General features: G+C 32.3%; 1 protein-coding gene across 3 annotated transcripts in view; it reads left to right on the plus strand.

Moving 5' to 3' along the window:
• Positions 1–26,441, plus strand: part of LOC130893138 (UDP-sugar transporter UST74c) — a 71,280-nt gene that overhangs the window by 33,514 nt on the left and 11,325 nt on the right. For all 3 annotated transcript variants that reach the window (XM_057798983.1, XM_057798984.1, XM_057798982.1), the window contains exon 2: positions 25,390–25,485. In XM_057798983.1, the coding sequence (XP_057654966.1) occupies positions 25,398–25,485 (88 nt within the window). In that variant the 5' untranslated portion in view covers positions 25,390–25,397. The remainder of the gene's footprint in view (positions 1–25,389; positions 25,486–26,441) is intronic.

Here is a 26,441-nt window from a genome sequence, read left to right on the forward strand (position 1 = left end):
TGCGAATAATGTAAATTTTGTAGATTTATTCTTATTTGACAAAGAATTTGAATGAAGTGGAGAGGTGTTACTTTGGGTATATCTATCAAGCGTGCAGTTTGGGGAAGCTAGTGACCTTAATAAACAAAGAATTCTTCTGAGGTTTTGATTTGAATTGTCGACGGTTATTTGGGGAGGTGTAGCTCGTGGTGGTGATTATTAGAAATCGTGCTTATTATAGTTGAGGTCTTTTATATCAGGTAGCTTCATTATTACATGATACGGAGCTTCTATCAAATTGTAGAGAAACAATCAATTTATTCTCACTACTAAAACATAGTAAGTACTTCAATTAGAATACGGTCCTGTGCGGTGACAGCTTCAAATATACCCGCTTATTACGTTAATGATATTGAATGTTTCATATTGGTCTCACCTGCCCAGCAGATGTCGGAGAGTTTTATTTCCAATTTCGATGCAGCTTACATAAAGATGGTAGTAATAGAATAATCGACTAGTTTCGTATCATTTTTCAAAGTAAACAATTCATTACAAAATGTAGTGATTTCAGCAAATTTACTTACGCATAGCGTATGCTCCCTCTTATGGGGTTATTTCATATTAGCATTAAACCCAACAATACCACTTAATAGCATCTAACACAGTTCGTTCTGAAGAATATCTTAATATGTTGGATATGAACGTAATTTGGTAGTGGCAGTCATATGAATGTTTTCACTGTTATTCGCGCATATTTCGTATGTTTATTTTCAAGATTACAATCTTCAAAATTAACTTCCTGACAAAAAACACTCTAGGAATAACGATATACAAGTTCTTACTAAATGCTTATTGAATGCCATGTCTGGAATAAGTAGGCGCATAGTTTAACTTCCAGAAAGTAACGAACAATTCTAGATATATCTTCCAGGCTTTTTAATTGATACAGCTTATGTTATGCACATTCATCTTCTTTATCTGAACTATTTTTCTTAATTTAATTATTCTGTTGAAACTGTTATTATTTAATATTTTACTAGTTAAACAGTTTGCAGTTATCTTGTACTTAGAACGAAAAGCCTCCTAGGATAAAATTCGATGAAATAGCGATACCTAACTAATTAAGAAAGAATGAGAAACTCAGTAGACCGATAAGTTGAATCCCTCTGATTGAACAAGTGAATACGAAATGGGCTAAAAAAGGCATATTTACATATTATTTGGAACGAAGATTTAAACAGATTGAAATTCAAAAAGAAGAATAAACATTACAAGAAGAGGAAGTCATCAAGCTTCCGTCATCTAAAAAAGTTTTATAAAGACAAAAGAAAAAATTGACTCAAAAAAAGTTCCAAGCGTTCACCTATAGCTATATACAAGAAGAGCTCCCAATGATAAAAATAGATTGAACAAAGAAGAGAAATCCAATAATTTAAAGAAGAATCTATCAATACTCAGTTAAGAGATTCAGCAAATGAGAAGAGTACATAGAGTACTTTCTTTGGAAAGCTAAAAAATGGAAAACTGGTAAGTTAAAACTGATTGGAAATGGGTTAAAAACAACACATAAAAGGCAGACAATCCTGCATATGATTTAGAACGAGGATTTAAAATGATTGAAGTTAGAGAAAGAGAAGAAATATTGCAAGAAGAGGAAGTGATCAAGCCTCCGTCCGTTATGAAAACAAGCATATCTGTTTCTAGTCACTTATTTTTACGAATATATGGGATGTCCCAGAAAATTGAGATCAAAGTTTTATAAGAAATAATTTGTTTAAAACATAAACTATGTTTATTTGGTCTATTATGTGATTTCGCAGCTTATACATTGATGATATGAAGACATTTATGTAGTTAAGTACATAAATTATGATAGAGAGTATCTCAAAAATTATATTATATCATAGCCTGGACTCAACCATAATTAATACGTCTTCAAAGTTTTTAGCCGTAATAATCCATGCCGAGCCTAAGAAATTCTGGTAAATCTTGGCCATCATCTGGATTCTCATTTGAAGCAAATTTATGTTTTCCTGTCGTATTCCTTGCATTATTTCAACTAGTTTTCCCGTTACATTCTGCATGTGCATGGTCTGGTTTGAACTCAATTATTTTAATTGTTTAGGCTATTTGAGAAATATAATTTGTGAGACAACCTCTATGATGGTTTTTCTTCTCAGTTACATAACTATCTCCATGTCTTTAATATTTAAGCTGCATCATTACATAACCGATCAGATAAACGTAATTTATGCTTTAAACATAATGTTTTATATAAAAATTATCTAAATAATTCATATAAAGAAGAGACCCGTAGCAGAAATGTTCGTTTTTAGGTATAGAATAATGTTCTGCAATTCAAAACAATCGGCCGATCACTATGATTTCATATAATCAGTGTTATGTCCATTGAAATTTATCTGCGGCGTACTTCAAACAGGTAACCAATTAGAAAAAAATCATTCAGTTACTTTAGAATGAAAATAACAACGTTAGAATATTTTCTTCATAGCTAATCAAACATATGGGGTGGTAGGGTGGTGGTGGTTATGTTTGCGCAAATTTCCTATTATGAACTAGTTCCTTTGCTTCTTTCCAGTTTATTTCTCGTTCATTCAATATTCCTATTATAACTTTATAGTTCGATTTTCATGGTCTACCACTCTTTCTTTTTTCTTCGATTTCGAAGTCGGTCTTCATTCATCCGTTGTAAGTGTCCTCATCATTTTAGTTGTCTTTCCTTTGTATAAACTAATGTAGGTTGTTTATTTAGGTCTTTGCTTATATCTAGGCTTTTATTTATCTTTTTTTCATTTATATATCCAAGACTGAAATTCGAATGTTAAAATTTTGTCATATTTTGTTTCGAATATCATCAGTTTGATGTCTCTGGATATTAATTTTTTTATTTATGAATTTATTGCTCATAACCTAATATAGTTTATTGTTTTTTGCCATTTTGTTCCAGTTTTTCTGTATCGATTCTTATATTTATCTTGGTCTCTCCTTCCTCAATCATCATTACTTTTGTCTTGCTCTTGTTTATATCCATGTCTATTACTTCTTTGTTTCACACCTCAATATTTTCTGGCAATTCTTTTTGATTCGTTGCTAGACATCGTCTGCAAATACTCCCTCACTGATGTTAATTCTTTGTAGTTGTGAATGTCCCACATATATTTTTTTACTTAACAAATTGTATGATTCCATCTACGACATGATGAATATTAACGAACTTAAGCTTCCTTCTTATCTTACTCCTATATTTGTAGTGAAGCCTTTTGATATTTTGTTATTTATTATGACTGTATTCTCATTGTTGTCATAAATATTTTCTATTAATTTTAAAATTTTTACATTATATCCTCTTCCGACCAGTATCTTCCATATTTTCTCTCTAGGTACTATATTAAAAGCTTTTTCTGAATATAAAAAGTTCCTCTTTTCTTGTATTACTTTTACACGATCTTGGTTGTTTCTTCCCATTCGAAAACCACTCTGAGAATGTTCAAGTGTCTTTTACTGAATCTAATTCTTTCACTTCATATTTTTTTCATCATTTTCATCGCTGTTGTTAATCATTAATGTTATTCGTCGGTAGTTTTGTCTTTTGAATATTTTTGTTATCAGTGCCTTCTGCCAGTCTCTTGGGAATGTCTCATCTTCTATAGTTTTATTGAAAATATGTAACAGCATGTCTTTTCCTTTTTGACCCACATTTTTCATCATTTCTAAAGTTACTTAGTGAAATCCTGGTGCTTTTCCATTATTTAATTCTGCGATTGCAACTAAAGTGGTTCGAGATATAAATCATTTATTCTTCTACTTTTTAGTCAACAAAATTAAAACTGACCAACTATTCACTTCCCTTCAATTTGATCTATATTTCGATGAGAGTAAATGATTTCAAGTTCGTAGTTGAAAACAATATTACCTAATAATCGATTATCTTCATTCACACGATGAAATATATTTAGTATGTGTACTACCCTGTTATAAACTACGTGAATGTAGAGTGGTTTTGAGCTGTAAGTGCAAATGACTGTAACACATTCGAAATAGCCCATCGTCTAACAACTACAAGTAATAAAATGAGAACAGGGAGCAATAAAATTCAGGGTCTCTCCATTTCGATTATGTCCAATTCACTAAGTTTTCTCATTACACTCAAGCTCTAAAGTACGACTTCGATATGGATATTTATTACTGTGTTTACTTTAGATGAACGTCAATATTGAATCACAAATACTAATGTTGATATTGAGATGCATCTAAATAAGAAAACATTATGTTTCGCACTATAACAAGTAATATTGTATATACATTCAAATATAAAAGACCGATAATAGAAATAAGCAAATAAAAAACTAATAAATACCGATTGAGAATTCGCTACCAATTATTTAAACCTATTTATCTAAGTATTGAGTGTGTTGTATCAAATTTTAGTTATAGAATTCTAATCTATCAATGATCTCACACATTACATTATACAATTGTCTCCAAAAATTAGAGCTTGAATACTTTTGGTATTGTTTCTAAAATCCTCCAACCAAAAACCAAGATGGTATCTGGGCTGGAAACAATCAACAAGAAGTAAATATATATGCAGAACATCATTTAGCACACACTTTTACAGCTACCGAAGGAGAAGAACGACTTGAACAATTAATACAACATGATAGTTTCAAAATAACTTATACTACTCCAAAGGAAGTATCCACAATGATTAAAGTAAATATCATCCCGAAGAAAGCTTTGACTTAATCACAGATGGAATTCTAAAACGCATATTATAAACGCAATATTCCGCCCTAGTATGTACTTACCTTGAGGAAAGTCATGATTATCCTAAACCAGGAAATCACCAAACGTAGTATCTACATACAGATCAATACCACTACTACCAATGATATCAAAGCTATTCGATAAAATACCACTAAAAAGGTTAAGACTTATACTTGAAGAAAGAAAACTAATACCTTCACATCAGTTCGGCTTTAGGGCAAACCACTCCACCATAGACCAATGAGACCAATGAGACAGAATAACCAATGTCTTAGAACAATCACTAGAAAAGAAGAAGTCTGCTCCTCTGTTTTCTTAGACGTGGCTCATGCATTTCACAAAATTTGCCATGAAAGGCTCAAATATAAACTGAATAAACTCTTGCTTAACCACTATGCAAAACTGTTAGAGCCCTATATAAAAGAACAAGCCTTTAGAATAAAGCAAGAAGATGCTTACTCAGACTTAAAGGAAATTACCGCGAGTGTACCACAAGGTAGTGTTCTCGGGCCAGTCCTTTACCTGTTATACACCAGTGACATCCCTCAATTATAAAACCACACTATCGCCACGTTTGTGGATGAAACAGCTATTTTGACCATAGGCGATTCCCACGAAGAATCAGCAATAAACAGATATGAATTAATAGAATTAATTTTTGCACCAAACAATAGAGGATAAGTTTAAACGAAAAAAAAAATCGGAACATGTGAATTTCATAAATAAAAAGGAGCAATACGAATAGGCGATGAACAGGTATCATATGCGAATACAGCAAAATATTTGGGGCTAACACTAAATGCGAAGTTACATTGAAAACCTCACATAAAAAAAAAACGAGAAGAACTAGAACTCTGTCAATTTGTAATAAACTACTTGTATATGAACAAATCCTAAAACCGGTAGGGACCTACGGGATTCAACTATGGCGATGTGTCAACGAAAGCAACACCCAAAGATTTCAAAGTAAAGTGCTAAGGAGCACCGTTGATGCACCCTGGTAAATTCGAAATAGCGATCTTCATCGGGACCTGGAGATAGACATATTAAGGCAGATATCCTCTAAAATCGCAAAGATTCGGTTCTTGAAACATGTGAAGATCGTGGCAATCCAGCTCCTTGACAATACGAATGAAGAGGACGAAGTTTTTTGAGTTGGTGCTTAGATGTAAAAGCGGAGCCGAATTTTTATGTTAGTGTAGATAATAAAAATTGAAGGAGTTTCTACTGAATAAGATCCTTAGGATAGAACAAAATTGTTCATTGATCGTGATAATGATCAGATCACAGCGCTAGGGAGATTTTCCAGGTTTGTTTTAAAAAAAAGCGCCATCCCACCGTAAATAACTACGGAGATAATGTGTATTTGCTGTGTTTAAGAATATACTATTATGTTTTTATGTAAAAGCTGCAAAATCATATAATAAATCAGATAACTATTTAAATGCTCCACATAAAATTTTTATGTAAATACTGATATATTAATTTTCTGGAATATTCTCATAAAAAAATGACTACAAGCAGAAATGTTCAATTCCAGGTATAGAATAATAAACTGCAAATACAAAAAAATCGAACGATCACTACTATTCCATATAGTCAGTGCCATGTCCTTTGTATTTTATGTACTATGGACTTTGATAAAATTTTGAGAACAATAAAATGACGGTATTTAGTAAATGTCAACTTTCACGCAAAAAGTCTTCTTTATCAAGGGATTGTAGAAACAATCATTCAATTCCAACTGAATACCAAACGAACTCTAAAGCTAACCTTGCAATTATCTACACTAAATGAGTTTATATGATGGGTAAACATTTTATATGGTTATCCAATGTTATATAAAATCAAGAGTTTGTTGATGAATATAATTATTATATGAAAGGAAAGACAGATCTAATCAAATGGGAGGTATTCAGAAGTTCCAATATTATCGCAATATTACTTATTAAACCTTAATTATGAAGTTCCTAGTAACATTCATGAGCAGATCTGTCCATTAGAGAATAAGTTTTGTAGTTTAGTATTAATTTTGATACTAGATATTAAGTTCGCAAGAAGTTTGAACACGGTCGAGCTACGAAATTGGAGAATTTGAGGGAGCCAAATTTTGAGGAGGAAAGTTTCTAAGGACGATTATTTCAAATTGTTCCGACAAAATCGATCAATTATTTTCCACTTTGTATGGAATTGTTGATGAATTATACGTTTTGGAAACTGTTACTGTCTTTACTCTTTTTTTCTTCAACAAGCAAAATTGTCGTAAAACCTTTGCTTAAAACTTTCTTACTTTTCACATTTTCACACATCAAAACTCACTACCCTTTACTACCCACTTGGACAAAAACAATCACAACACCGATAATCTAAACTTTATCTAGCATTGTTTGGTTGGTATTAGCCGGTTCAGACCAGAAATTCATCAGTTTTGTCTAGTTTTAGTGAATATTGAGCTTTACTCGTAACATATATGTATACCAAGATGAGTGCAATTCATTGGCCTCTTACTGCTAATATAGTAATATACAGAGTTATGATAAAATAATGCGTCAAATTGTCAGTGAGTGTCAGTTTTACTATTAGCCTCGTTCTAATTTTATTATTATGGCTCCTTCAACCGAAATAAAAAGAATAGAAATTCAAATAATAGTAAGTTACGGCAACGGACTTATAAGTCATAAAGCAGTATTTGCTTTATTTAACCAAACTCATTTTAAAAAACCTCTGATTGTCAGAAGCACCTTAAGCAGGATTTTTGCCAAATTTAACGACACTTTAAGTGTGAAGACCAGAAATAAGTGACGAAGAAGAGTTAGATATTTTACTGTCAACAGAAGATGACTAACCCTCGCACAACTACAACAGAAATTGTTTTATAACAAAATGTTAGTCGTAAGTAGTAAAGTTTGCAAGAAAAGGAAAACTGAACAACAACAACATCAAGAACCCTTAGGAGATGATCTGGACAGACGTTAGGGATTTTGTGAAATCTTTTGGAAATACGAAAATACACATTTTCTCAATAGTGAAGAATTTTCACATAGGGCAACGTTTTGCGTGTTACAGTAAATTTACACCCACCTAGCGACCGCAAAAAAAGAAATGTTGGTAGGAATCGTCGGGGCAAGATTTATTGGTCTTTTCGGATCTAATTGCGGCATTTTAGGATCCAAATATTAGGAAAAACTTGGATCCTACTATTTGGTTCCAACATGATGATGCACCCCCACATTATTGTCTCAATATTCGCAGGTTTCTGGAGAGCCAATTTGAAAAAAGGTGAATTTGAAGACGTGAATCAATTGAGTAAACACCTAGGTCACGTTATTTCGCCTCTCCGATTTTTTTCTGTACGGAAATTTAAAAATTTAGTTTTACTTCAATCGACCAGGCAATTGAGAAAACTAAATGAAACGATTTTCACATAAAATGACTCGAAGATAATCGAAAACTTTGTTTATCAGGTCCACACATTTTCTTGGCTTGTATCAGAAAGTGAACGGGACAATTCCTGTAAGGAATAGCTTCGGTTTAATAGACGATTAAGTTAATGTGAAAATTATTACTAAAGAAGAAGCTCTGTCAAATAATGTGAATAAAATCTAGCTTCATTTTATAAAAAAATGGTTGATGGCGTCATAACATTGGAAAATTTGACTTTTTATTCTTTTGATTTATATCAAAAGGCACGGTATAACTTATTTTGTTTAAAAATGGACATTTTACGTTATAAGAATTTAGTGTATTACTCTATATTAATCCTTTATTCGCCGTTAATCAATCACTTAAATCAAGAAATCCATTGTTTCGTATAGAATAAACAAAGCGTCGTTAAGACTGAAAACTTCGGAGGTCGTCTGTCACTATTATTTATTTTGTGTTGACGTATACAACGAAAGAAAAGAATAATTATAATTATAATTATAATTTATTTACCTGGAAAAGCTTTCAAGAAACCTTTCTTCAAAATTCTGTTGACGGACCCACTAATTTCTTTATTATTATTCTTTGTCAAGAAAACTGTACATCTGCTAAATTCACAAGTCCATTTAATTCGTACTCTCCCTTTGAATTCGAATTAGTTATGAAAATAAATTCAGTATAAATCATGATTTATTCTTACGAATTATTATTGAGAAGAATAGGGTGATATATATCCAATATCCTCCTTTTTTATTTATCTTTTTTAATGTGATGGACTCGATTTGATAGGGTAATGATACGGGGTTTGCTACTTAATTTTTTAGATATGGCAACACGATGGGAATATGTCAAATCTGACCTTGCCATCATAAAGTTCGATATTTTTAATGGAACTCTAATTTTAGTAAGGAATTGCGGTGTAATAAACTTTATAATATCTTTTAAAAGACATTAGATTCAAAAGTCAATATGCAAATTGACGCTTGATAAAAATATATTAGAGTTAGTACACTTTGGTGTTTAGTTCTGCCACATTCCCACTATGAAAACGCTCATAATCTAGCTGCCAATTCATACCTGAGGGCCAGGTATCAGAAACGTTGTTGGCGATATGGAAGCTACTTGGACGATAGTTTTTTTCCATGTTTTCTTATTAATTCTACATTTTTTTATAAGTGGAGCGTTATCTTTTTTCATGTCAATTTCAAAAATGTTGAAATTTGTGGCTCAGCCCGTAGAAATGGTTAAGGGACCTCCTTCCATCTCTTTAAACATAGGAGTAGATAAAATCTACATGTGGAATTTTCTATTTAATGATTATTGTACTACAATTAAGTGGGTAGAAATTTCAAACTGAATCTTATAAACTACTTAAATTGTTATAAGTAATAAGTTTGTTTTCAAATTCTACTTAAATATTTCGGGACATTTTACCAAGAGTTGATTGATGTGATGCTGTGAGTTCGAACTACGCTCTAAAAATTTGGAAATCTTTACCAGAGAGATAATTCGGTTTTTATTTTCTATGCTTCTTTGGTTAGGTTGTCCTGTTTAACTCAGAATATTTGGCCTCATGAGGACATCGGGCTACTTAAGGCAGATAATATGGGCGAACGAATACATGCGAAATAATGGCAAGGTTAGGATCTATAAGACTTGTATCAGGCCAATCATGACATACGAAATAGAAACCAACAAAGCGAAAAGCATGCTTCGGGTAGCCGAAATGAAAACGCTCAGGTCTATAGTGGGAACACCAAGAGTAGATCAAATCAGGAACACTGACATCAGTGAACAATGGTTGGTGCAAGATATCGTAAGATGGGGGAGTCAAAGAAAAAGTTACTGGTACGCCCACGCGAAAAGAATGGAATAGAGTGGACTGCCACTCATTGTACTTGAAGAGAAACCAATAGGGAAAAGAGAACACGGACGACCACTTAAGATATTGATGAACAACTGACAGTCAACCTTCCAGAAACCGATACAGAGGAACCTCTAAACTAACAGATCATGAGATCTTGAAAATGAATAAGAAGAAGGTCATCTTAAGGCGCTGTGTGTTCTGCATCTGTTCTGTTCTTGTAAATCCACAGTTCTTCCCCTCACTTTTACGTCATCAATCAGTCTTTTCGTTCATTGAGCTTTCTCTGTTTCATTGATCCACATTCTCTGCCTTTTATTCATTATTTCCATTCTTATTGCTTTTTGTACTTTGAGAAGATGTCCTTTCCCGCTATCATACAGCAGTTTTCTTTTCTCGACTAGCAGATGTATAGGAACTGTAGCGATCACAACCTGTAGGGCACCAGCCGAAACGGTCCTATACGCTCTTACCGCTCGCTCAAGCATTTTCATTTGCGCTGTTTCTCTTTCTGGAATCTCATCCCTTTTTTTGATACATTACTAATCTAACCATCGTAAGCTGACACAGTTTAAAAATGACTGAAGTATTGTGACTGACGAACATTTGTTGTTGATGAAAACAATCATGAAAACAGTAAATTCAAAACAACGTAGCCGTCGCTTTGTTGTTTGAAATTGTCAAATAATATCAAAGTTATCACAATAATAGTTGACAAAATTGCTTACAAACCACCATTAAGGTTAGTATTGAGGCAGTATTGATATTTCTAAAAATGTACAAATAATTTCGTGATTCATTACTGTATCAAATGAAAAAGCGAATTGATAGCGAATGGCAAGAAGTTTCCCAAAAAAAAAAACATGAAAATGTTTGCTAATCTTGTAGTGTAAAACTTATCGAAGGATGAAACAGAAAAGAATTTTCCTAACTGTTTTAGGCTTAGAAGATTGTTTTATTGTGTACATTGTTTTGATTACAATTTCAAAACGTTCCTAAATAGTTCTATTGTATCAAAATCCGAAGTTTGTGGGATATTTATTATTAAACATTATATCACGTGAAAACAACAGATGGTGGGGCCCCGGGTGGTACGATTAACTTTTGAACACGTGTTGAAAAGACTACCCTTCAACAGAAAGTTGCCGCTGTGGGAGTAATTTTCAAAATAAATTCAATTTTTCATGGGTCCCAGTCTGCAAAAATGTCACAAAATATTTGTTCTTATATTGACTGAAGTTATTATAAATGGTGATGAGTTTTAACGCCACGTTAAAAAATGTGAAGAAAACCAAATAACATATGAATCAACTTTCAGTTGAGGGTATAACTTTTACATTGTATAAAATAACGTTTCTTTTCCACAGTTAATTACTTAAGAAATAAAAGCATTCTGTTAAATAAACATGATGTTTCATGTTTGGGACGTTACGCAGGTCGCGGTAAGAAAGTTTGTTACAGAGGGAAGAAGGAAATGCTTCCGCCCTTTGAGGTTCGCTTCGTTTCAAAGTTACTGAACTGAATCGTTATTTCACCGTTAAAAGGATTTTTCTATAATCTATTAACTATCTAACGTGAAGTTTTTTAAATATTCTGTTGAATACTTGTGATAAAGAAACAATACACACATGTATATTTGATATCTAATAATAACCATCGGACGATTTTTGGATTATACATGGAAGTCAATAGAATCTCATGAAAAACTGTTGATTGTTAATCGTTATTAGAAGTTGGCTATTTTAAACAATATGATACAGAAAGTATCTCAGTCTGAATATATGAACCTCCCCAGGAATTGACTTCCAACCAACCTACCTATTTACTTCTGAAACATAGGGCCCTACCTCACGGAGACGCCATGGCGATGTCACCGGCTACGTACCCAACTAATTCGTATTGAAATGTATTGCCGTTAATTCATTTGTCGACGGGTTGCCAATTTGGTAGCGTATCCACGACTACTGGCTCGCTGTGAGGAGTCTGAACACTGTGGTGACTTGGTGGCGTCGACAGTAAAATGTACACGAGCAAGCTGCGTCTCATTCACTCAGTGTCCTACTAGCCGCCTAGATAGATGCATAATGAGTTTCGAAACAGAGAGATTAAAAATTTAAAATTAAAAGTCTTAAAAATTTAAAATCGACCATGTTATAAGTTACCGCAATAAAAGATTATTAGTAGAAATATTGAAAAAATTGAGAAACCTGCCTACTGAAACTACTGATCGTAACCACCAAATCCGCTAACTCGAAGCTATTACCACGGTTTTTTCACTAGTCACGGAAGTTGTGAAATTCTACCCATTATGGTTCATGGCTTCAACTTCAAGTCACATGGATATTGAACTCGTGGAGGACAACCTGAATTTCCATCCATTGACTATGCCGAGTCTCCGATTGCAACGCTTAACATTTCTGATGATTTTTCTATTTAAGATATATATGATTACCAGTAGATAATAATCACAGATATAATTTCTATTTGTATGTTATTAAAATACTTACCTCAATATCTCAAATAGTTGTTCTTCGGGATTTTCCTAAAATTGTATCTTGTTTTGTCAGTTCATTTCTAAATAAGATAAAGAAATTTATCAAAAGATGATACTGACATTCTGGCGTAGTAACAAAACTGTTATTTTTTTATATGTTCATGTAATTTAGAAAAAAAAACTCCAATTCGGCTTCGATCTGACATAAAAGACTGGACCCATAACTTCTTAGGTTCCTTTTTTTTAAAATTTTTGAGATGCAAATAATAAATAAGTGCGATTTGTTTCATGCACGATGCGTTCATTTTCGATACGAAGACTGAGAGAATTGACTGATAGATGGTCGCCTCTGGCTACTCCATTTGGTGACCTCAGGTAGTCATGGCTACGTCACCATGGCATCCCAGTGAGCTAGGTCCCTAATAGATGAAAAAACGTCATTTCTTCCCATCAATTTGACTTTCTGGAGTTAAAAAGGACGTAGAGTATTCTCAACTCAAACTCGATATTGATTGTCTTTCTGCCATTATTTGTTAATGTACCAGCCTTCCAGGAGTGTGAATTATTACCAGCATGCTGCAATTTTCAGAGCTGTTTGAGAGCGTAAAGAATGACGAAATCAAATATTAGGAAAGCTGGGCAGAGGTAACTTTTCCTTTGTCGAACTAGTAAATTTCGCAATGACATATGATGCGAGAATATTATTAACAATTTTTATAGGTTTGTCCTAAGAATATGGATTTTACGAAACTTGATTTGTTTATAACCAGTCTATTGGTTATCAATAAAACAAATATCGTAAAATCGACATGTTTAGTGTATCGGACAAACCAGAGTTCTTAGAAACTTTGTTGGACATTAATTTTCCCGACTGTGATATAATTAAATCTTTCAATTCGGTTGGCACAGGAAAAGTTGGCGCCCAGGTTTCCAAATACATATTGGAATTCCTTCCGATTCTACGTACTTAGAGCTTCTAAGCTTGCAGCTTGCTGGTTAAAGTTTTTTCTTTTCGTATAGCGACTCGTGGACTATTATTTATATGGAATCGGACTTTTATTTGATTGAACTTTTCCACAACACAAGGTCGACTTAGATTAAAGTTAAATATTCATGAGAAATATTGATGTTGTGTAAAGAGCATCTTCTGTAGAAATACAAATGTTAATGAGAGAATTTAAATATTATTAGTTTATTTTGATTGAAGTTTAAAAAAGATTATTTCAAAATTCCTATTAACATTACAAAATGGAAGAAAAAGTGTATTAATATTAATGGAGAATATTTTGAAAAATAATAAAACTATATTTTCGATCATAAATATTTGATGGAACAGTGACGATCCTGAATTGAAAAGACAAATATGACATAATCTTGATTATTATATTTTATCTTCGTCATTCTCCACCGGTAGATAGGGAAATGTTAATATACACGAATATATAATTTTATCGGATCGTTAATCATTGAACCCCACGCACATTCACGGATATATGCCCTGAATAATACCTATATATACCAGTCTACCATCATGATACAGACTTTCATCAAGTTTTTCATAATTAATTTTGGGTGAAAGAAATTGTAGAATAGTTTCTACACGGATTAAAACTAAATATATAACTAAGCAGTGAGCGCCAGAAAGGAAGGTTGATAATATTTAATTTCTAGTATAATAATTACCAGCAGCGAACCTTTCCAGATCATTCGGAAAATTTCTAGATCATTCTAGAACTTTATAGATCACTCTAGAACTTTTTAAATCATTATAGAAACTTCTAGAACATTCTAGATCATTGTAGATACATTCCTAATCGATCACTTATTTTAAAACTTTCCAGATCATTCTGGGAAATGTCTAGATTTATTTAAAACATTCTAGATCCATAACAATAGTTTGCACTCATTGTAGAACTTTCCAGATAATTCCAGAAATTTTGAGATCTTTTCAGAAGTCCTCATGCGTTAGAAATGGACAGAAATATATGATTTCATATTTTCTCCAACAAAAACACACATAAACTTGTTTACTACGACCTGGAGACCAAGAGGTATTTAGCAATCCAACGGGAAGTTGATTGGATTCGATGGTGATAGACAAAATCGTGTCTTCACGTAGATAGTATTTTATTATTATAGATATTATACATTAGAAAATATTTTCTCCCACGCTGTATTAGGACACGCGACTTTTCGATTCAGTCATTATCCATTCAGTCTAGCAATTTTTCAAGAATATTTCAGACACTTATTAATAAATAACTAAAATAAAGCCCCTTGCTATATGCATTGATTGAATGATTAAAATTCCATGAAAAGGTCCACTTAATTAATTTTTGAAAAAGTCTCAATTATAATTAACATTTTTATGAAAAATATCTACGATAATAAATTGATGAATCTCTTGCTATCACAAGCCATGGAGGTTTTGCAGAAATAATTACCGAGAATCTAATTAGAAATTCAATTTCATTCGGTTATATTGCTTTATTATCAAAAAAAAAATTGTACGAAAAACTAACTTGAATGCAATTTTAAGTATGTTGTAAAACATAAGGAAAATTGTTAATTGTAGAATATTCAGTCATTGTAACTGAAACGTGAATCCCAACTTCAAGTATGCATCATGGAATAATTCAAATTTGACTTTTGTTTATTATCAAATTGACTTTGAAAAGTATGCTTTCTCATCAGGATTAAGCACTTTCTTATACTTCGAGGATCGCCATCTACAAATGACAACCACTCGAAGTTGTTGTCTTCCTTCAGTTTGTCTAAAAGCGGACTATGAAAAATTTTGATATTTCCATATATCAAAAGATTGATATATTGCATATTGTCAATATTCTATTATATCATCACTAACGCCAATACTAACTAACTTTGACGAATCCAGTTCCAAAGACAGTTTGCAAATTGTTCAAAATAATAAATTGTTATAAAGAAATTATACGCACGAAATTGAAGCGTAATAAGTAATGTTTGATAAACAGTTGCGAGGTGGCTTTAAAGCAATGAAGTGATTATTCACAGTTACTTCATTTATTGGATGTAATTGCGCCAAACGTGGAGGCCAATAATTTGGATTGATGGATGTACAATTCACATAGAATCTACATGGAATTAAAGAATTATTATGTATTATAATACAACTTAATTACTTGAATGAAACATTACTCAGAACGGCAGAATCCTTTGTTATTTTCTTCTCTTATACGTTATATTGATTATTGATAATACTGTTACGAACAATTTCGCAAAATGGTCCTTACACCGGCTTTGCTCAGCTACTATGGAATTTTAAAAATTTGGCGAATTCGTATGGCGTCTTTAACATTTTTCATAAATGGCGGAACTCGTTTGAGGATCATTTGTATAAAAATTTTTTAGTAGCAGGCGGTTTATCTACAGTTTTTCTTCTAAATAATTTCTATTTATTTATTCCTTTTGTTGTTTTTGTTCTAGAACTTTGTGGAATTTTATTTAGGTATATAAATGATTTGTGCGAACGCAGTTAGTTAGTTTTAAATAAAAAGTAGTAGTGAAAATAAAGAATTAGTAAAAGAATGTAAGTAGTAATAATATTTATAAGTTAATTATTATAAGTTAAGTGTATTGTATAGTGTGTAAATAAATTAAGAGTAGGTGTTTATTAATTCATCCCACGAATAGAACGACTGTAAATAAATACGACTTTTATCAATTGATTTCAATATATTTTTCTTGGAGTAATTCTTCTTGGAAAGTGAAAACAATAAAAATGAAATGTTGTGGTTATTAGTAATAAATTTCAAGTTTTCAAACGTCTATCACCACCTGTTATTTTCACCTTTCCTTTAGTAATGGTAGAATAAAAATTCTACCTGTCAGAAAAGGCCCAACCACATCCTATGGTGGACTTTTGATGGAACGAAGAAAAGAGCTGCAACATACGATAAGGGAGCATATGTTTTCATAATTGGTAAAGTAACAGCTGGAAGATTGATATAACGGGGGACGTGGCTAGCGAACTGTTGCTAGCCAGTAGCGGTCGGCTTAACCACTGGCAAGTTATTTGATTCTTTATTATTATGTAGTGATTTTTTCAATTGAGAAGTGTTTCAATTGACAGTATTATTATAGGTAATTATGAAAATAGTGTTGTGAGCTTAGAAAAAACTAGTTAATTTTGATTTCTACCTAGTATTTGTTGAACTTAATGCATTCAATCAAACTTTAAGAAAGGGATAGATTGAATTGGATGACAAGAAATGATCCATAATAACATTACACGATCTGAAGATAATTAAAGACAGAAACTGATATAAATTTTCCATTAAATCTATGAATAGTTCTAAGCTAATTATTGGAATACTAGAATGGCGTTCTCACAAATTATCGTTCGAAATAGAAGTAATTAATTACTTAATGTTCGCAGTTTTCTCTGAAATTCAAGGTAATACGAGCTTAAGGACTGTTTTTGTCAAAAAATAGTTAATTTCCTTAAGGATATTATATTAGCTCTAGAATTTATATTTCCTCATTAAGAAACTTTACAATTAATCGATAAATTGATTTAAGGAAGGTGAAAGAACATAATTTAAATAAAACATAACATTTCGAGAAAATGTATTACAAAAGAGAAATTTTATTCAAACATTTATACAGGGCGATGGTGAATACAAATTCAAAGTGGTTTGCATAAATTCAATCGGGCCATGAAGACATGCCCAACGGCTGCAGCTTCCACCTCTCCATATATTATTGGAAAGCGTGGCGGGAAAAATCCCCACTCAGAATGTTTTAAATAAAGAGTCATTAGAGATAAACCGAAACCTAACCTAATTTTATCAAATATTTTGTACATAGTTTAAAAATGAAAATACCAAAGCTAAGTTTTGCAAAAGGCAGCTGATCTGTTAAATAACTAGATTGCAACTTGCACGAAATTATAATGGCTCACAACAGATAATGTCGAAATCTTGCATGAAACAATCAGTTGAACGGCATGATATTGATCAAGAAATATTGCGTGTTGCATTGCATTGCACGTTGCATTGCATGCAATTTCTTGCACGGTATCTGTATTTGGACTGGAAGGAGATACGAACTTTCCAAGTTTGTAGCTAAACTTAGTCGATAGCAATATTCAAATTATGAGAAATAATGAGGTTATGTTTCTGGTTTTATCGACGATATTTAATCGTTCTCACTTTAGTCGCTATTGGATTTAGAAAAGTGATCATTTTTATATCAATCGTTATCGTATCTTTCATCTCGATCTCAATCGAATATGAAATGATTCAATGAAATTTAAATTGGAAAGTCTAGGTTTTAAAAAATTTATATTCTAGTTTTTTATTACATATATTTTAATGAATGAATTTTTCAAGTTTACGAGGAATTTTTTTCATAGAAATATTTCCTACAACACATTTAAAGTCCTCATCAAGATATATTATTCTATTCGTAAAAGAAATATCGTATTTTATTAAATTCTCATTCCTTTTTTTTCTCAATTTGGAACGCCAATGTATGCAAGCTGCATTATAGACGCGTGCCTGATGTTTCTTTTTATTTTCTGTTTCTGCTTTCTGCTGCAGCCTGTTCTTTTTTTCTTCGATGTCCATTTACACGCTGCCGTAGTGATGTCGAAAATGTGAAATATTTCATCCAAAAATATGTATAACAAATTATTATTCTGATAGATTTTTACATGTTTTTAATTCCAATTCAATCCAACTATGAAAAAAGTGAATATCTACGAAGATGTTTTGACATGAAACTGATTTTTTTCTGCAAAACATTACTGAAAAAAATATTTTTTATGGGTACTACAAAATATCTGTAACTGTAACAATTTCTTAAAATTTTTGCCGCTGTTTCAATAACAACACGACTAGCCTAGCCTAACCTAACCTAACCTAATCTAACCTAACCTAACCTAATCTAATCTAACCTTACCTAACCTAACCTAAACAAACAGTTTTTATCGTTTTTTTTATGAAAACAGTTCATATTATTAATTATAATGGAGTACGAAAATTGAAAGTTTATAAATACATCACCTTATATTGTTTAAAAAACATCCGATGTTTTTAATACTTTTCTACAAAGCCAAGACAAAAATATGACATTTCTTTCTCTTTGTTGATTTATTTTGGAGAGTTATCAACATTGTGGTCCCACTACTCAAAGTTGAGGAGTATCATAATTATAATAAACGTTGTTGAAACATCAATACATGCAAAACTGCGCGCATTTTTCGATTTAAAATCGAAAAAATATGTTCCAAAAGAGTCAAAAAACAACTACTGAAATAATTCAATAACTTCTAAAAGTACACTTGGAAAAAAATATTCTCGAGTAGAGGTTCGTGGATAAAATGGTACAAGTTAATTTCACACTTTTCTTCTAATAATTCTAGAATATTGTTGAAACTTTTTAAAATATCTAGTAATAAACAATCTCTGTCTATTTATAGTTAACTCCTTCCCGCAGAAATATTAAGAATATAGTTCGTGGCTACCCAATAATAGATGCAGCAACCCTCCATATTTCATAGTTTCCATTAAATTAAACTATAACCGACACCGATAGATGACGTGCAATTACCTACCTTTTAAAACTGTACGCCCTGAACGGACTGTTCTGCCTGACCCACGAAAGAGAGTGACTAGTTAAAATAAACAACATCCTTTTTGATTTGTAGTTTCATTGTATCCGGTCGTTAATTCGAGTGGTCACAGTAATTCCAGACATTTTACAGCATCGAGGAATTCTCCTTTTTTCACAAAATTATAAAGAAAATCCTAGTTCCTGGCTTGGAACAACTAACCTCCAGCCAAAAAAATCTTGCCTTCAATTTTTAGTGCCACCAACATGAATCTCCGTGTACAACTTGTGTTGTCTTTATGTGGATACTAATAGTGGTGGTCATCAGTATTGCAAGGTCTTGAAAGAGGCACGTTTTTTTTAATCTACTAAATAGCAAATGTGGAAACTGTTTTTCTGCCCCATTTGATTTACAGCAACCATTAGTTTACAAACAGGACCTCCTCTTAACTCAAAAAAATACTGCAGTAGTTTCACAAAACACATATTTATACATATCATCACCTCTTCGTTTATCTCTCCGTCTTCTGTTTCAACCAAGACATGCTTTTGAGCTTGTGAAGAGAAAGTTTTGAGCTTGATAAGAGAAAGTAATAGAAAGGAGTCAGATCTCAGTTGATCTAACTCCTCAGTGAATGATGAGACGTGTTGTTGTGAAGAAATTGAAAAGTTTTTTTCAAAAAATGCAAGTTCGGATGCAAAATTTATTAGGAAATATAATAGCATAATATCGATCATTTTACTAATAATCTTTGAAGTTTACAAATTTGTAATCCCAAAGCACGATTTCATTGACCGAAGAAATGGTTGCTTTCCAAGAAGCACACTTCTCGAACCACGCAGGCTTATTAGAGAGTTGAAGTTAAGCTCAGAGCTTATGGCAACTTCTCTAGATTTTACTAGTTACTTTGTAGTCTGTCATTTAAAGGAAAGTTCCAAGTGCCCATGTTTGGCCCAGGCTTGGCCCAACCATGTAGAACACTGGGCCGAAGCTGAGTTAAGTAGCCTGGCCCACGTATGGGCCAATACAGGTACGTTGAAGCTGGGCTTCCCAGGACTGGCCCAGGCTAGGCCCCTTTGTCAACTCTGGGGTTTCCTTATAATTATAAGTTCTCTTGGTCTTCTTATAAAAGCTTCTTCAGTGAATGTGATAGTTGACTCTTAGTTCGTTTGTTGTTATTCCATACAGTCATTTGAGAGAGCTCCCACAGTTAACTCACTACTGGACATTTACCGCATTGATTTATGTTTTCTCGCTAGTAAGTAGTCATGTCTAAAACGAGTATGACCGATTCGATGACTGGAAAAAATTACTTGTCCGCTTTTACTTATGATATTAGAGTTCCAGTGGAGATAATTTATATCGACTACGTATTTGTGTTGGTTATGCCACTTTTCTTTGATTTTGGTCTTATAAAATGCTTTGAAATCGGATTGCACCCTAAAGTCATTTTTTTCCATTGTGTGTTGAAGCATGTATTTTTTGCTATACAGTCTACTCTTTTATTTCCTTCTATTTAGGTGTGGGATGGGTATTGGAATATTCTTGACAGAGTGCTGTTAGTGAACTTTGGACATTTTTAAGACTAATTTTTCTTTAGGTGCTTCTGGCAAACAATTCAGCAGATTCAAGGATTTTGAAAGTTCTCGGAGTTGAAGAAGGCTCCAATTTTGTCTTGGTTTTTTTGAAATAACTTATAAAGGTTACCATATTTATTAGAAGTTCTGGAGAATTCTTGTTTTATTATGCTTGTTGGATTTCTGATTTATTGAGGGAAGCAAGACCATCAAATCCTATAAAAGAGCATTTTATATTGCAAGCAGATGATAGGTTTTACGAAAATTGAATTCAAACCTTTATCGTGTGTAAACAATATACAAAAGGACTATCTAATTTTTCAAGGACGAAGCAAAACACGTGTAGATAGCAAAACAATTCATTTATCTTGACATATCTTATATGTGTCGGCAAACTCAATTTTCCCAAGTTAAATAGATTGACTGCAATGTTCGGGAAACTTATTTACACGCTTCAAAAAAGCGAGAAAATTCGTTATACAATGCCAAATATGAAAACATATTTATTCAAAATAGATTATTTCCGCAGATCTGGTAAATAAGCCGCCAGCAAACAGAAACTATGAGAAAATATTTATATAGAAGCTTCAGATTATCAACTTATATTTTAAAACAGTGCGTAAAGGAATTATGATAATAATATCTGACTATATCATTATATTATTTGCAATAGTTAATTGTAATGTACCATGTATTAACCGTAGATTTAACGCGGCAGTTTTGTTAAGATAAGGTCAAAAAATGATTGCCTTCACATCAATCGTAGAGATCGAATTTTGCTCCTGCGTTACTGGACTTGATATTTAAAAAAACAATAAGAAAGAGTAGAGAGTATAATTGATGAAGACTAATATAATTTGAAAAAATGAACAAATTTTCATAATCTTCATTTTATATCGGTGTAATAGGGTTATAGGGTTTAGCTTTCCTCGTTGAAGTGATTTTAAAGCAAATATTGAGAAAAATAATATTATGTATAAAATCTGTGCGCATTATAAAAACCAAACAACGAATATTTTGAATAAAAACTACAGTCACTGTCTGAAATAACGTTGTATATATGTGGCTAGGGTTTACACTAAGACTCAAAGAATCAATTGCACCTCTTCTCCTGTTTTCTCTTTCTTTTCAATTGATATATTAATCCCATGCAAACTGAGGATGTGAGTTGTCTCTAACTACCAAAGATCTTTATATTCTATTTCATTTGTATTAAACTTTTTGTCAAACCTAGCATTTTCACGCAATATCTATGTTATCGACCTTACAAGGAAAACCAAGTAAACATTTTATGTCAGCTTCCTCACTTGACGCACAAGCTACAGCCTTTGGATTAGTCATTTATTGGGCCATTAAAAGTCTATTATAGTGAAGTAATTCATATTTGTATTTGTCAAAATTAACAGGTTCTTAGTGCTTTTGATATAATGGAGTTATTTGGAGGAACTCACGAAAAAGCTCAGACATACATAATAGCGGCTAATGTTTTTCTCTCCACTGATATATACATTTTTAACACGGATGGAAGCTGATTTAATTGCTGCGGAACAAAAAGCAGCGAAAAGAGGAATTACCATTAACTGTCGATAACCCTTCATGCCCTAAAAGGTCATGAGAATATAATGAACCTGGCCGAATTCAAGTTGTTGAACAAGATCAAGATGAACATACCCAGGACCAAGGTGAAGATGACCAAGACCAAGTTGAAGATGTAGATTCAACCCAGAAGCTTGTTTCACCGTTCGAACACACAATTTGCACATATACCAACAGAGGACGCAAGATAATTGGATCTATTGTGTTTACCTCTTCACCTTGCAAAGACGAACTAAATGAGCCAATAAATAAAGAAACTGTGGAGAAAAAAGAAACGCGCAGCTTTAAGAGAAACTTGTCTTCAGGAAAATCCTTGCAACATAAAAAGGAGAAGTAAAAATACAAAATACAAACAAATACAGTTTCTGCTGAAGACTCTAAGGATTCAAGCGAAGATAGATATATAACGTATTCCATATTACCCCCACCTTTTCTAACGTGGGGATTTTGTAATTTTTTTTCTAGCTTGTTTTTTGAAAAACTGATTACGATACTTACTAGCAGCATCATGACTAATTAAATGAACAACAGACGCTTCTTACAAATTATCACCATCTTTTTCTTCCCTACTCAACACATCTTCGATTATTTCGCTGTCTGTCTTTTAGCTCTATCAGTTAACGATTAACATTTTCGTCACGTTCTTCAGTAGCCAGAGAAACTTCCTTTTCTACATGTTGAGCATAATTTTTTTCTATCTTTCTTTTTTTGTATTGCTTTAACCGTGTTATATCTGGCCATAAGCTATTCCATGACATAAGTTACTTTATGAAGAAACAAGGACTTTTTCGGGTAGATTTTCTCAAGAGTTTGCAAGTGAAAAAACCACATCGTTCGTTTGACAAAACCTTGTAAAGCGAAACTTTTTTGTAATTCATTTTTACTGCTTGGGTGACATGCTGATCCATTGGTTGTGAAAGAAGAGTTAAGTTAGAGGGCAAGAACTTCACTTGTATACCTGAACATTTCAGCTCGGATTTCTCTGGATTATCAGAGGAGTTATGTAAAATAAGTGGCAATTTCCTTTTTTAAGAATTTTTTTTTACTGATTGCACATATATTCCATAAAAACATGCCTTAACAATAGCTTGCGTTATCCATCACTTACTTTGGTTTTTATAATCAACAGGTAGATTCACATTTCTGAATTGGCTGAGATTTTTCGCCTTTCCAATCATATCCAATCCATAGATTCAGTTTATGTATACCACTTGTATTCGAACATGGCATAAACGTTATCTTGTCTTTCGCCAGTTTTCGGCCCGGACAATTGTTTCAGAACGATGGATAAATGTCTTTTTAGGTAAAAGCCGCCAAAATAAACCGCTCTCATCTGCAATATAAATTTGTCGGGGGTTAGGCATAGTTCTTTGGCGATCTTCTTAAACTTATCTTTATATGGGTCGACCGCTGCTGTTTCACAAAGGAGTTTTTCGCCCGTTATACTTAGCAGACGAATTCCAAAACGCTTTTAGAATTTCTCAAGCCATCCTTCACATTCTTGAAAATCATCTTTCTCCATTATTTTACCGTAGAAGAATCTGGATTTTTTTTAAGAACTTCTCCTGAGATCGGTGTATGCTTGTTTCGCTCTTGGAGAAACCTGGCAGTCTTCAACATGAGGAAACTCTCCAGTTTTCAATGAGGTTTTTTAATTATCAATGTTTTTGCAAAATGATTAAATTTTATCAACGTTTTTTCGTATGTCGTAAATATGTTTTAATTATAAAGACTCATTCGCTTTAGTATTTGGTTCTATTATAGTCAGTTCATAATTTTTTCTATCGTTAAACAGCGTAAAGTATATTCATTGTGAGCACCATTTATAAACGTCTTTTCTTTAAGGCTCAAACTCCCTAAATTTGAGCTGAATTCAACCATAAAATCAATTTAAGTAAACAAAACGGATACTTAATTCGTTGTACCCACATCATTTACCGCTTAATACTGTTTCACAAACTTGTTTTGCAACGAAAATTTTCCTTTAGGTAATAGGATAGAGTGAGTTGCTCACCGTTTAATTCCATAAAGTGTACTTTAAAAATAAATTATCATTGGATCCGTTTACATTCGAGCAAGATTGGTTGAAACGCTTATAATTGTAATTTACAAAGTTTTCCTATATATAAAATTTATTCTTGCGAATCGGAAACGTATTAGAAATCATTCACAAGATATACGTGAAATTAGAACTTATATTTAAGTTTATTTTCTAAATTATACATTGGAACATTATGAATTTTCAATGGACGTATGTCCATGTAGTGACAGAATAAATAATTCTACACTACATTACAATCCGTTACTTTTATTGGAACAACCTGTACAATCTGAAGATAGCAAAAATGAATTTTTCAATCAATTTTTTAACAAAAAGGTGCTCTTTGTTAGAACTTTAGATCGTTATACATGCCGAGGAAACTGTTTGCCATAAAGAAACATTCTGAAGAAAATTATCATAATTTGTAATTATTTTTTGGAAATACTTTCAAAAGGTACAGGAACACAATCAAACATTTCTTATTGAACTGCATACCGTCGAACATCGTGTTACTTACATGGGGAAAAATTCAAATGTGTTAAAATTTAGTTAGTTAGCCTTCAAATCCAAATAAAATTAAAAATAAAACTATAATAAAGTTTATGGAGGATATTTCTTTGAACTTGGAAGAGCATTCCAAGATTCTACCTTATAACGTTATATTGGAAGTTTATTCTTTGGACTATTTCGTTCTTGGTGTTTACCGGTATTGCATATACCAAGCTTTCAAGATATCCCCAAAAAATCCTTGTTATGAATTTCTATGGTGTTTTGTAGTTTGTCCCTTAGTCTTTTTTCCATTCTTCTTCTATATATCTTGCTGAAAGTACTTTGTAGTGTTATTTCTTTATATTTTTTACAGTTTTTTTATCTCCTTTCTTGTATATTGGTATAATTATTCTCCAATGCCAATCTTCTGACGCTTTATTTTGTTTTTAATATACTCAAGGAGAGTTCATCTTCTCTACTTTCTTGAAACCTAATATAACCTTGTCAGTTGTTTTGCTTGCCATGTATTTCATTTTGTTTTAGACTAAAAGATGGACGATCAAGGATATAAAGTGTCGTCAGAAATATTTACCGAGAAGAATTACGCCAGTTCCAAAAAACCTACCGTTGACAACCAAAGTAAGTATACATAATATATTCGAAACTTCAAACATCATCATCATTATAAACCGTTTGGATCGTAGCTGAAACATTTGGAGATACTTTTTTTTACTTCTCGTTGTTTATTTTTGATTTCATCATAGTTTGTCGTGAATTTTGGTTTGGTGGATTTGGTTTTATTCAGAGATTATGTCCTCCATATCCAGTATTCGTATGCCTTCTTCTCCTAATTCGTTCCCTCAGATGTTTTTCAGTCCATAGTTTTTCCTTTTTTGATCAATTGTGTTATTCTTTCAATATAAAACGTTTGTTATTTTAGTGTTATTTCTTATCATTTCCCTTTCTGATTTTCTAAGTTTCTCTCGTTATGTTGAGGAATGAAAATGACGATAGAAAGAATGTTCTGTCAGGTTCTAAACTTGAACTTCGTTAATCATTTCACTGGCAATTGGTCATATCTCGATACCATAGTATTTAATTGTTAGAAAAACATCCCTAAACAAGAAAAATTAATTATGGAACTACCTAACAAATTGCGAGTATAATAATGACACAAATGAGGCGTTGCCACTTAAATTTTGAGATATGGTGACACCGATGTGAATATGTCGAGTAAAGTTTGACATTTTTAATAGTGAACGTACCCAGAAAGTCTTGTCATATCAGGTATTTGAGTTGTTTACAGATACTTGAAATATTCATCTACGTCAAAAATGGAATGAAATCGCCAACTATAAGTTTCTACTAAGATTAAATCAATAACAGATCAATTCGGTTCGAATTTTGGTGATGTAGGATCATAACCACAGTGTTTCGCTGGTTTTCCGAATTCAATCGTTGTCGCACTTCGCTACAGAATAAATTTCGTGAAGGTCTAACCTAACCTAAATTAATCTAACCTAACCTAACCTAACCTAATAATCGTAATAATCGTAAAAGTCAATCAATTCAATTAACTGGGGGTAATCGTAATA

Source organism: Diorhabda carinulata, chromosome 4 (assembly GCF_026250575.1).
Source record: "Diorhabda carinulata isolate Delta chromosome 4, icDioCari1.1, whole genome shotgun sequence".
In the NCBI taxonomy this organism is placed as follows: Eukaryota; Metazoa; Arthropoda; class Insecta; order Coleoptera; family Chrysomelidae; genus Diorhabda; species Diorhabda carinulata.